The sequence below is a fragment of the Platalea leucorodia genome (genome assembly GCF_965183815.1).
Source record: "Platalea leucorodia genome assembly, chromosome: 1".
In the NCBI taxonomy this organism is placed as follows: domain Eukaryota; kingdom Metazoa; phylum Chordata; class Aves; order Pelecaniformes; family Threskiornithidae; genus Platalea; species Platalea leucorodia.
Genome location: NC_138823.1, coordinates 131791228 through 131804320, shown reverse-complemented (window position 1 = coordinate 131804320; position 13093 = coordinate 131791228). Strand labels below are relative to the sequence as shown.

At 38.6% G+C, this 13093-nt stretch overlaps 1 protein-coding gene across 16 annotated transcripts in view; it reads left to right on the top strand.

The window, feature by feature from the left end:
• Positions 1–13093, top strand: part of CBX3 (chromobox 3) — a 15909-nt gene extending 2816 nt beyond the window's left edge. For 2 of the 16 annotated variants that reach the window (XM_082304546.1, XM_082304545.1), the window contains exons 2-6: positions 1167–1217; positions 5095–5237; positions 6789–6954; positions 8340–8434; positions 9995–13093. In XM_082304546.1, coding sequence (XP_082160672.1) covers positions 1194–1217; positions 5095–5237; positions 6789–6954; positions 8340–8434; positions 9995–10121 — 555 coding nt within the window. In that variant the 5' untranslated portion in view covers positions 1167–1193 and the 3' untranslated portion in view covers positions 10122–13093. Of the gene's footprint in view, positions 1–106; positions 1218–1704; positions 3199–5094; positions 5238–6788; positions 6955–8339; positions 8435–9994 lie in introns of those variants that run through there. The other 14 variants (XM_082304543.1, XM_082304551.1, XM_082304557.1 and 11 more) reach the window with 10 other exon arrangements.

Below are 13093 nucleotides of genomic sequence, written 5' to 3'. Positions count from 1 at the left end.
GGGAGGCGGCGTGGAAGGGGCCCTGGCGGCGGGGGCGCGGCGCACGGGGCCCGGCGGGCGGCGGCGGCCGCCCGGGGCGGGAGCGGCGGGTCCCTCCCCCGGCCCTCGCCGAGGGGCGGCCCCGGGGCGGCCCCGCCGGCCTCACGTGCGCCCACCACAGGCCCGGGGCGCAGCCTCCCCCGGCAGGCCTCCGCGGGGCTGCCGGTATTTTCTGGCGGGGGTGGCACGGGGTTTTTGTTATTATTGCTGTTGTTTCTTTTCCCCTTTCTCCTGCCTTTCAAACGGGGACGAGACAAGCCCCTCTGCGCTGGGGCCCTGGTCCCTGCCCTCCTCCCACCTCGCCTACCCCACCGCCTAGGGGACTGCCAAAATCCCCCTCCCGTGTCGGGGGAGAATTGGGCGGGATTGCTGAGTCCGGGGGGGTTTCTGGCTTTGAAGGACTTTCTCTTTTGCCTTGCCCAGGCATATGGGGAATGCTAACAGTTCTATAGGTTGCAGCGGGGCGGGGACAATACATGCCTAAGGAGGTGGCCGGTATGAGAAATGACATGGAAAAGGGGATGGATTGTGTTCAACATCATTTGTGTAGGTTAAATATGTAGCATGTACAGCTTAGCTGAGTTAATATTGCTCAAGGGCCTTCACTCTTGAAAACTTGAGAATCAGAAGGCAATGTTATAGTTGCATTAAGATCAATATTTGCTGTTTATAAGCATTTACTACAACGTAAGAGTAATGGGTGACTCATTAGTACACCGCAGATACGTAGCTGCTCCCCACCAGATTCGCAGTTAATATACCTAGGTATATCTTGATTAACTGCTAGAATCTGAACTCCTGTTCTATGGGGTTTAAGGAAATAAGCATCCCTGATGGTCCTCCCCCTTTTCCCTAGAAACATCTCTGTGCCTTAGAAGGCCTTGGGAAAAACCTTTTTTCGAGCCTATATACCACTTCGTCGGTATCGTTTATCCTGACTAGGATAATGGTGCGTTACTGGGTTATGCCGGACAAAGTAGTAACCTACTTTTTGTTCTGGATTTAATCCGTATTAGAAATGTTTTATGCAGTGAATACATGGGGGTTGGAACAAGGACCATGCTTGTACTGGGATGCCTTTCTTTGAGTAATGTAAACTTCCTTTTAATTGTCATGCATTTTTCTAGTAAAAGCTCTGCAAGTCTGCAATAAAAATGGCCTCCAATAAAACTACATTGGTAAGTTCATGCACACCTAAAGTATATAAGGATTTAATCAACATATTTTTCTTCAAACTTATAACTTGGCATCTCCATTTAAAAGATACATCCACATCTCCCCTCCCCAGCATTATTCTGACCAAAATTTCAGATCCAGAAAGTAAGGCTACTAGAAAGGACATTGTCTTTGGCTTTAATAAATCTGCCATTTCTAAAGAGACTTGTTGGGAAAAAAAATATTAAAGGACTCTGCACTATTTCATCTGTCTGTCCTACAGTAGAAAACACTAAAGATTTTTTTTAGCCTCCTTTCAGCACACCAAGTAATTCATCATATATGTAAAAAATAAAATCCAAATCATGTATTCATTTAATTTCTCCCAGTGTATTTGGGAAAAACTAATTGTCTGAGAAAAGGCAGTCTTTACAGATGAAAAATAATATTATTGGGAAATGATGTGGCGTAGTTAAGATGCCTTTTGAAATGATTTTTAACAAATAACAGTTTCTTTGAATTTCATAGGAGCAGAGATTATCAGATGTCAACCCCTCCTGGACCGTTTTAATGATGCATTCATGGATCTCAAGTCCTGTAAAGCTTTGCTTGACATGAAAATATGCACTTCTAAGGGCAGTTGGTTGCTGGTTACCATTCAACTAATAATGATATATAGTTTTGCGAAAGACAGAACTGAAAAAGTATAGCGTGAGATGCATCTGAGGTTGAGGTGGGGAAGTAAGCAAAAACACGTGTACAACTCAAAATTTGGATAGCAGAAGAACTGATGTATAATGCACTCAAAAGGCCTGTTCTTAAATTTACTGAAATGATTACTGGTTGACCCGGATTGAGATATATTAAAAACTTGTATTAACTCCTGGCTTAGAAGTGCAATGGAGTGCTTCCTTCATATTGTACGATAACAAAACTATTTTAAAAGATTTTGCCAAGGTGAATGTCTGAACTTTCTGTTAGTTGCCCACTTTTCCCTAATTGGAGTAAGAAAAGGAGTTAGCCAGCCTGGGGAGGGGGTGCCTCAGGGAGAGGAAAGAATCTGTGAATGCAGTATTTTTAATCTTTTGATGTTGTTGAGAATTTTGCTGCACAGGTCAGGAAAATCAGTTATGGTTCCCATGGGAACCATAACTAATTCTGCTTCATTATGTATTTGCATGCAAAAGCTAAATGTATTAAAGGATAGCATAGCTCTGGAACTGTAATTCCTATTTTGTTACCTCTTGTATGTTAAAACCCTTCACCACAGTGTCACATCAGTGTTTTAATCTTGCCCCTTAAAGAAAGAGTGATTATCCACTGGAGAGCATCTGCATCTGTCATATGTGACTTCTGAATGCAGAAAGGGAAACGAGCCACAGATCAGCGTTCGGTGGCCAAATGCCCAAGTTACAGCTTGCAACATGCAACCCTAGAGGAGGGAGCTCCAGGGGTCTGGTGGACATTTAGTACCCTTTAACTTCAGTCGGGTACCACATTCGCTTGTGGGCCGAGATTTACATTGGCTCATGTGATCTCAGAATGTACAGGTTTTTAACAAATGTTCAGTATTTCTGCAGGCTCTGCAATCGAGTATTAGTTTAATAGGTTGGAAAGGCTCGAGAGTTTGGAAAGCAGTGCTGATGCACACGAGACCTAGTTAAATCTCCAATATGTAAAACAAAAAGCAAAGTATTCTTGATTTTATTATTTCTTACTGCACTTCAAGGAAGAAAATACAGACCCCCATGATATGGATTTTCTTTTGTGGAAGATTACATAGCTACTTAAGTCTTAGAAAGTAAAAAAAAAAATTGTTGCTTTGATACAGAAATCCAAAACGTTTATCTTTAAGTGACAAGAATTAGTGAAGCCGAAAAGAGTACCAGAAAACAATCTTCCATTGAATCAAAGAATTTTAGTCCAACGGAGAACACAGATGGAGATGTTCCCCACTTGTAGCCTGCTTGCCTCATCACCAGTAATTATAATGTTATTACTATGGTATAGTGAGTCTGTGTCTTTTTGTTGGTTTGTTTTTTGTTTTTTTTTTTTCCCCCTCCACTTCTATTTTTGTTTGTTTGTTTTCCTCATCTCTACCCGGTTTCTCTTTTTCACACTTCCATTTCTTGAAAGAAGCTGCCTTCATAGAAGAGTTGGACATCTTCATGTTTTTATTTTCTTTCAATTTCAGTCTTACATTCTTTTTCCTGTGGAGGCAAAAAAAGCCAGTGTGCTTAAGTTGACACTTTTCAGACATGAATGCTGTGGTCAAAATACACCTGGGATATGCAGGCAGTTAAAATCTAATTGGAAATACATGGTCTGGTTTAGATAATCTCTCTTCTATGCTTCCAAGTCAAAACAAATGTCACATGAGATATAATCATACACAGACACTTGCTGTTAGAAAGAGAAACTTGAAACGTTTCCTGGTCTTCGTTGTTCGCACCTTCAATTTATGGGTTGCTAACCAGAGTAAAGCTGTTTTTGGGGAGGGAGGGAAAAATTAATTATGAAAAATAAAAGGCACAAAGGCAGGACTTTGGAAAGAAAGAATCTGCTTCAAATCATCAGTTTACAAAAAGATGACAGTTTTTCCTGTGTCTAACATATATTTTTTTACCTTTCACCACATCAAGATAAAATTTTACAAAGTCTAAAAATTTGACAGCTTCAAAATTGCTTTGCAGTGTTCTCAAACTAACCTGCATTAATTCTAGAGAGGACTAGAGAAAGGCCATCAAGCAAATAGAGGTGCTCTGTGATTTTTGCTTGCCTGTTTTCTGTTCTATAGGAAGTGCATTAGTGAGGAATTATTTCTGTCCACTTTGACTTAGGGTGCTGCATGACTATATGTTTTAGGAGCTTAATACTGCTCCCATTAGTTTATGGCTGCCACTTTAACAATTTCCTTATAAGGTGCAGTCCAAAATGGCACACAAACTGCTTTTGGTTTGCTAGTGCTCCAGAAATGTGATATGACAACATGATAAGCTTGTTCCAGCCTTTTTAAGATTACAAATGAGGAAATTCTGAAATGTGTCCTTCTATTACTATTTAATGGTGCCTTATTAAACTGGGAATGCCTTGAGGATGATGTGGATGTAATATTTATTTTAAGAACTTAAAGAATATTATTTGAAGTATCAAATGTAAACTTAAAACACTTATAAAGTTTTTTAAGTTAGCAAAATTTCATTTACGTGTTAACTGCTGTACTTAAGTGTAGCTGTCTTAAATTTTTGCACCTTTGTGACATCTGTTTGAATGTAAGTTACATCGGTGCGTGGCTAAGAATGAGAAGGGACTGCAGTAATGGAATGCTCCTAGCATGCATCCTGTTCAATAGTTATGGGTTATTGTTGAGTATTTTGCTTATTGTAGCAATACATCATAAACTTTGCTCCCATCAGCTTCTCCTTTTTTTGGAAAAGGTAGTAACCACCTTTTTTTGAGTAGCATCCCTTTTCTATTTTATGCATTTTCACAGTTCCCCTATTACTTTTCTTTACTTCTGCCTTATGCTGTTTCTTGCCCTCTGCCTTTTCACAGGCATAGAGTTAACTTCTAGAAGCTTCATAAATTTTCAAGCATGTAGCACTGAGAATTAAATTTATAAGGGGAGTGGAGGCACTGAGTGTATGGACAAAAATATTTCACCTTTTTAAAAACTGGTGTTGGGTATCTTATTAAGCAACTGAAAAAACCCAAAACATTAACATGTCTTGCTCAGGTTACCTGACCACATGCACTAACGTAAAAGGAGTCTGAGCTTCTGGCTTTAGTGTGAATAAGTACATGATTCTTTGCTGTTTACTGAGCAAAGTTGGATTTGGCCAGTGAAGTAACTGTGTAAAGCAAAAGAATTAATAATGTCATTCTGAATTTCTTTTGTAGCACAAAATGGGAAAGAAACAGAATGGCAAAGGTAAAAAAGTTGAAGAGGCAGAGCCTGAAGAATTTGTTGTGGAGAAAGTCCTGGACAGACGTGTTGTAAATGGAAAGGTGGAATACTACTTGAAGTGGAAAGGATTTACAGAGTAAGGCATTACCATTATTTTTTTTCTGATAGAATGCTAAGTACTAACCATTTATTGGAAATAACTGTGCAGAGAGGGGATTGGATGATGGGGATATATTTTAAAGAACCTCAAGGGAAGGCATCCATAAATGCATATTCAAGTGGGGCAGTCAAGTATGAAAATAAAATAGAAGATATGTAGCTTAGTGATCGTGCTACACAAAACGTTCCAAGACTTTTACCAAGTCTTTAGTGATCATTCTTTTACCACTGTTCTTTGATAGATACTGACACAAGCTAAGTCAAGGTAAGCTAGACTGACAGTTGTTATATTTATATATGTGGTGGAATGAATGTTACTTCTGAGTAAGAAATTTTGCACGGATTTAAACTGTAGGCAGCTCTGAAGTGATGAATTTGAAGCAGATAGGTTGCTTATTATTCACTTTTCTGAACTGCTTTTAAACTAGATGAATTTGCGTAAGGAATTCTGTGGCATGGTCGCCTTCTTTAGGCATACCCGAAAGGTATCTTTCCCAGGTCTTATGGAAGCACAAGAAAAACTTACAGTGGACTTAAATGTTGATTGTTAAAGTAGGCACATAGTTGTGCCTCCTCCCTCCCGTGACACTTTCTGGCAGACTACTAGCTGAAGAAAGGTGATGCATCTAGCATTTGAACATGAGTATTTACATACACAGTCATATTATTGTTGCGTACCTCCCACAGTGACTGCATTGCAACATTTTGCATTCTAGCACCTGAAATTTGTGTAGTGATAAGTGCATAAACGCAAAACTCAGTGTGTTTAGTATTCGAGGGTCTGATTTGAAGTTGTAAAAATATGTTTTAGTAACTGCAAATAATTTGTAGGCATCCTGCTTGTGCAGTAGCGCTGTGGCAGTGTTTATGCATGAAGACTTCTGATGAGGTGCTCAGTTGTTGTAGGAAATGTTCATGGACTTCTTGAAATTTTAGTTAACAAAATGCACACTCACTGGAACATTTGCAGTGCCCAGCTCTGAACATGGAACCTTTGTTGCCTCCTGTAGTCAACTGAAGGAGGGAGATAGTTCCAGGTATAGTTGATCTCAGTGCTCGGAGACAACTTTTGAGAGCATTCCTTGTATACAGAAGCTTGGACACTGAGTGTTGTGTACATTCTGTTCTCCATAAGTCTTAGTGCTCATATCATATGGTTTGTTTGCATGGACAGTCTTTAGAGGAACCAGGGAAGGAAGTCAGTTTAAATGGGCAGGTAGGTTTTGGTAGAGTGGGGATTGCTTGTTTTAATTCCTACGATCCCACCCAGATCATAGGAGTCAATAGAGCTGCTTATTCTGTATCTCCAGTTTAAGAACATTGTTTTTCAACAATAGCAGGGCATGTATCTTTCAGTCATCAAATGCAGTACATGAAGGTTACTAAAGATGGCGAGATAAGCATCCTTACGTTTAAGAAGCCTGCCTTACATAATGAGAAAAAAATTAATTTGCTTAAGGTGAGCCATGTGGCTAGTTTTACGTTTTTCTTCTTTTCCTAGTTTTACATAAATGTGTATATGTTTCAGTGCTGACAACACATGGGAACCTGAAGAAAACTTAGATTGTCCAGAACTAATCGAAGCTTTTCTGAACTCTCAGAAAGCTGGTAAAGAAAAAACAGACGGTGCCAAAAGAAAATCTTTGTCAGATAGCGAATCTGATGATAGTAAATCAAAGAAAAAGCGCGACTCTGTAAGTATGTGTTCATGTGCTAAGCTTTGTTTTTCATGTATCTCTTCCCTACCTCTCCATCCCCCCAAAATCCTGTTGTGACTTTGAGAATGAGACCAAACATGGGTTTAAAACTGTAAAATTTGCACAGCACCTTGAACTGTGGTTTGAAAAGTTTAGTCCTTCATGGTGGTTAATGAGACTATCCAAATGGTGGTGAAAGATGATTGATTGGCATAATGACTAAAAGTTCTTGCATTGTCCCATGATGCTTACTGAATAATTGAAAGTAAGACTGGTTAAGAGTTATTTATGAATGATATAAAGTGGTCAGTTTGTATTAGAGCAAAAGGTTCATGAATGGAACAAAAATGAAGTTCTGTTTTGGATTTCATATTTAGTGTATGATTTTAAATAGATGAGTGGGAAGATGGCAAAATATGAAGACCGGGCAGTTACTTAGATTAGGACCAGACATCATGGTGGAGAAGAAGTAGAAAGGGTGACTGAAGAAAGCCTACCTTTTTTTAAAAGGTCTGGGTTTCTCCTACAATTTAAATGAATGAACAACATGACAAATTTAGTGCTGATAAGTACAAAATAATGCACATGTAATAATGTGCTCAATAGTTCACATTTTCCTCTGTAAACTTTCAAACTAGCAATTTGAAACGAAAGTGGTTGGCAGTGTCAGTGGTTTACTGAAGACAGCTGTTGGATGTGTGGTTACTGTCAAAAAAGTTGGAAGGCATCGGAAGGAATAGTTGATGAATAATACAAAGAATATTTTAGTTTCTGTATAAAGTCAATTGTGTGTCTTCATCTGGTACAGTAGTGGCCACTGTTTTAAAAAGGATATTGTGAAACTAGAGGAACTAATACAGGAAATAGTCGTGATATTCCTTACCACCAGTGCAATCTCAGTGAGCCAAGAAGAGCTGAGGTATTCCCCAAGGGTGCAGTTTCACGGTTGGCTTAAGCCAACCAGTGTCTGTTGTTTTGCTGAAAAGGATGTGTTTTCCCCACTTCCAGGAGTGCATTTTTGCTTTGCCTCTTTTGTTGCTATTACTGGCCATGCTTATTTGTTTATCTACTATAAGGATTTTTAGATCCCTTGTTTCATCTATTGAGTTTTCAGAAATAGATGCTAGAAGCATTGATATAAAATTCCTTCCTTGTTACTCTACATCTAAATTACTTGGCCTGAAGATCAGCCATGAAAAAATAAAATTAATGTCATCTTCAGATAATTATATGTAATTATAGCTTTTATAATTATGTAATGCTATATATTTTGTTCTGATATACATCTGTATATATACACACAAGAATGCAGGTATCTAGCTCTAATGCCAAAACAGAATTTTATCTTAAACTAGATAACAATCTTCTAACTTACTCAATAGGTTGATAAACCAAGAGGGTTTGCAAGGGGTCTTGATCCTGAGCGGATAATTGGGGCTACGGATAGCAGTGGAGAGCTTATGTTCCTCATGAAATGGTAAGTCTTACATCCGCAGTTCTGGTCCATATTAAGGGGGGGTAGGCAGTTGCATTTAAGCTAATGAGACAACTTCATTTTAGGGGTAAGACAGCTGGTGATCTCCTTATTAACCCTGTATTCTTAGAAAAACTTGTATAATCAGTTAGTACTTATTCCCTCTTCCTTCCAAAATCAAAATAACTTTAGGTTCTATTGGTTCAGTTTTACAGAAGTAGAAATTTGAAAGGTAAATTCTGATAAAATATGGAAAAATTGGCATTTGTATGGAAAAGCTGGATCTCAGTAGTGTTCTTGCTGAGGGAATGGCAGGCAGAACTCCAGCTTTACATGATTCAATAAGCAGAAGCCAGCTGCTAGCTAGCTAGCCTTTTAACCAACCATAGTGCCAGCTGTTCTGTGTGCAACCAAGTGGATAGAGAATTGGAAGGAACTAGTGGAGGAAGCTGAGGGTGAGATGAAGAACAAACAATATGAAGGAAACGTTTATCATTAGGGGCTAATAAGAGGGGAGAGTGATAGGGGGGAGTTTGCATTGTTGGAAGGGTAGAGGGAGACCAGCTTCGTTAGCTACAGTTTTGACAGGAGACTTCTTGTGTCTCCTCAGTGAACAAATAGGATAAAATTATTTTTTCTTCCAGTGTTGAGCATACAAGAGATTGAATTAACATTTGCTGGGGGTCAGATTTCTTAGGTGGTGGGATGAGAAGAATGATAGCTTTCCACAGCCTTTGAGAAGGGCATAGTTTCCTGAATGGAGTCAAACTGAGTGGCCTTCAGAAAAATGATTTGTCATGTGATGTGCCTGGACTGCTGAAGATTAGTGCTTTGGAAGATTCTGTCTCCCTTCTGCCTTTTCAAATTGTCTATAAATTTTATGTGAAACTTAGAAGAGTTGCAAAATACAGATCGTGACTATTTGAATTTCTGTAACGATAATTGGCAAAATCAAACACAAAGGAAATGTACAAAAAGAAGCCTTTTTTTCTTAGTTCAATTGCAGTTGATTAGTTTTTTGTAATCGAGTGTAGGCAACAAGATATGAATATATATGCACAAAACTGACTTGTTAAAAATGGGATCTGAAGCATGTCAGACTGGAAAGTTTGTGTTATTATCCCAAGACAGCATCAAGAATAGCAGTAGGAAATACAGCAAGTTGCTTGCATAAACAGTAAATATAATTTGGATGTAAGTACCACCTCTTAAGACTGATGCTATTGATTTTTAAGTCTCACCTTGAACTTTTGGTTATGCTTTAAAAGACAAAATTAGCAAAGTTTTACTTCTTTCATTACATACTGCAATAGGTAACTGTATACATGGTTCACTTTGAATAGCGTTTTCCTTTCAAGCAGAAAAAAACATGGGAAGGGAAGGAAGATACAGCTGTGAAACCTTGCCATTAGCGGGGAAATGCTTGATAGCTGTAGTGAAAGGTATACTGAAAACCGATTTCTAGCTGACATTCTTTTCAGAACTTAAGATGTATCAAGAGCTGCTAAATTTACTGAATTAATGATTATGCATTTTCTTAAATCCCACTCTCTTCTACATCAGGAAAGACTCTGATGAGGCAGATCTGGTCCTGGCCAAAGAAGCTAACGTGAAGTGTCCTCAGATCGTAATCGCTTTTTATGAAGAGCGACTAACTTGGCATTCATGCCCAGAAGATGAAGCACAATAATTGTTTGCATTGCTTTTTTTATATATATGAATATTAAAACCTGAAATTTGATTTATTAGCAATGTGAGAAGCATACATTCTAACAAGAATCAAATTTGATATTTTTTTGAAGTAGTATGTTTTGCATCAACAGCAAGTAAATAAAAGCTTTCTGCAACTTGTTTCATTTATCACAAGAGAGCATTTGATACTACTACTTCCTCCATATTAGGTAAAAGCTTTTATAAAACATTCATAAACTTCCATAGTTATTACAGAATCATAATGAATGTCTAAACAAACTCACAGATGTTTTGTAGTCTTCTATACTATTGATGTGCATGTATCTTCTTTACCCAAACCTAGCCCTTTAAACCTGTAGAACCATTCTTTTTAGTATTTGGGATCACTTGGTCCCAAGAAGACCAGGTGAAAACTAACTTTGTAGTAATTTGAATGTTATCAGACTGTATATTGTTTACTTTATTGTAAATACTGGTGAACAGTGGTCAATAAAATAGTTTTATATTCTTCCTTTATACTGATAGGCTGTGACTCTTTTGAAGCGGTATGATATTTCTGAACTTTTGATATGTTAAGCTCTCAATTCATAATATATTGAGCTGTAAGTTGGTTTTTGGGGATTGATTGATTAATTAATATTACCCCATCGCTACTCGGTAATCTCAATACGAGACAAATACCAGGCTTTGATTCTTTGTATTTTTTTGGTGAACAATGCCTGAGGCATTGTTCTTTTCAGGCAGGAAGGGCCTGTGAAATGAATGTGCTTTGGGTACTTAGTTTAAGTCACAGATAGCAACCATCAGCCTAGGTATGGCTGCTGGTCACAAGGCCAGGTGGCCTCTGCAGATGTACTAGGAAATATTTGACATGTGTTGACAGTATTAGCCTTTCCTTTAATTTCAGGTCTTACTGCAACGCTGTACTGTAACTAGCATTTTTTTCGGTTGGAATTATTCTTCAGGCCATTGCCTGAAGAACACTTAGATAGCTCTGCCTTTAAAGTGGAATATTTTAATGAAGATACTAAGTCATATACTTTAAACAAAAGACTTTGTTTCTATTTCAGATTGAATTTTAAAATGAGTCCTATAATCAGCTGCTTGCAGAATGCCTTCAGAAGGGCAGAAGTAAGGGGTGGGGAACTCAGGAGGAGGAAAGTTGCCTTCTTCCATTCTTTCTTCAGCTGCCATTCCTCTTTTCACTTGCTTTCATCTACACACCTTCTTTTATTTGTTTTTTGAGTACCATGGTACAGTTTGCCTTGAGCTGTGCCTCTCCATTTGTCAACAGCCAAGCTTGTTTCAGAATTTCCCCTTAATTTAAAGTTTTGACTAAAAAAAAAAATCCTGTAATACATTACTGTCAGTGTCCTAGGTGAGACAGTTAAGATTGTCCAGCTCTGTTTTCTTAGAAGGTTAAAAAAAGATGGGTATTCCTGGAAGCCTTCATACGGTGTGCTGAGGAGCAAATGAAGGAATTTAGTCTGTGCTTGATGTTCTTTTGATACTGTTTCACAAATCATTACTATAACTATTTGTCCACATGTAGTTTCAAAAGCCATTTACATTGTGAATCAAAACTTCCTGTGGTAAAACATTTAAATATTGTTAAACATGGGTGGCTAAACTGATGCTAAATTACCTTTTTATGTGTAACTGCTTTGTCTTGTCAAGATTTTTTATTACTGGGTTTGGGCAGAATTCAGTCGCTGTCTCTTTGTGGCTCTAGGAAAAATCTGGTATCTCTGTTAGCGTGGGGGTTCCCTTGTACCAAAGTAAGGATAATTTCAGAGCCTAGCTAGCTTCTCTTGCCTGTTCCTTAGGCAAACGACCCTGAATTTGTCATATGTGTAAGTCTTCTGCAGAGTTCATGGCTGTCCTGGTTTCAGCTGGGATAGAGTTATTTTTCTTCCTAGTAGCTGGTATAGTGCTGTGTTTTTGATTTAGCATGAGAATAACACACCGATGTTGTTGATAACACACCGATGATTTAGTTGTTGCTGAGCAGTGCGTACACTAAGTCAAGGACTTTTCAGCTTCTCATACTGCCCTATCAGCGAGGAGGCTGGAGGTGCACAAGAAGCTGGGAGGGAGCGCAGCCAGGACAGCTGACCTCAGCTGGCCAAAGGGCTATTCCATACCGCATGATGTCATGTTGAACAAAAAACAGGGGAGTTGGCCGGGGCAGGGGGGCGCAGCCACTGCTCAGGAACTGGCTGGGCATCGGTCAGCGGGTGGTGACCAATTGCATTGTGCATCACTTGTTTTGTATATTCTTTTATCATTATTATTATTTTCCCTTCCTTTTCTGTTCTATTAAATTGTCTTTATCTGAACCAATGAGTTTTACCCTTTTTCTGATTCTCTCCCCCATCCCGCTGCGGGTGTGTGTGAGTGAACGGCTGTGTGGTGTTCAGCTGCCTGCTGGGTTAAACCACAGCAATGGCTTAATTCTTTGAGGCCTATAATAGGAATATTTATACACCTAGTACACAGGATTCTGAAATCCTTGCTTTTTTACCCAGTAGCTTGAGAAATACACTGGCTAAACAAGAATTCCAAAGCAGCTCGCATTCTCCTGCCTGCTTCTTCAGTATGGACTGCTTTTTAAAGAGTCTTAAAACTGTTACTCTACAGTTTGTGTTTTACTGTCTGAAACTTTGCAGTTTCTGTACTTTGTTTCAGGTGTGGATATCAAGTTTATATGAAGTTGCTGATGGGAAGCAATGCAGATTAAACAGTTGATGTAAATTATCGGTTATTGTAAGTGGTAGACATAGAGATTTTTGTTGAAAGGTTGATCCTCCTCAGTTTATAACCCTTAAAATATAGATTTGCAACTAGATACAGCTTTTACGTTGTATTTGGTTCTTCCTTCTGACTATCCGTAAAAGTGCACTGTATTTACATTTAAACAACTTTACAGCTTGTTAGACAATTATTTAGATTTCTAATTTTTTACATTAT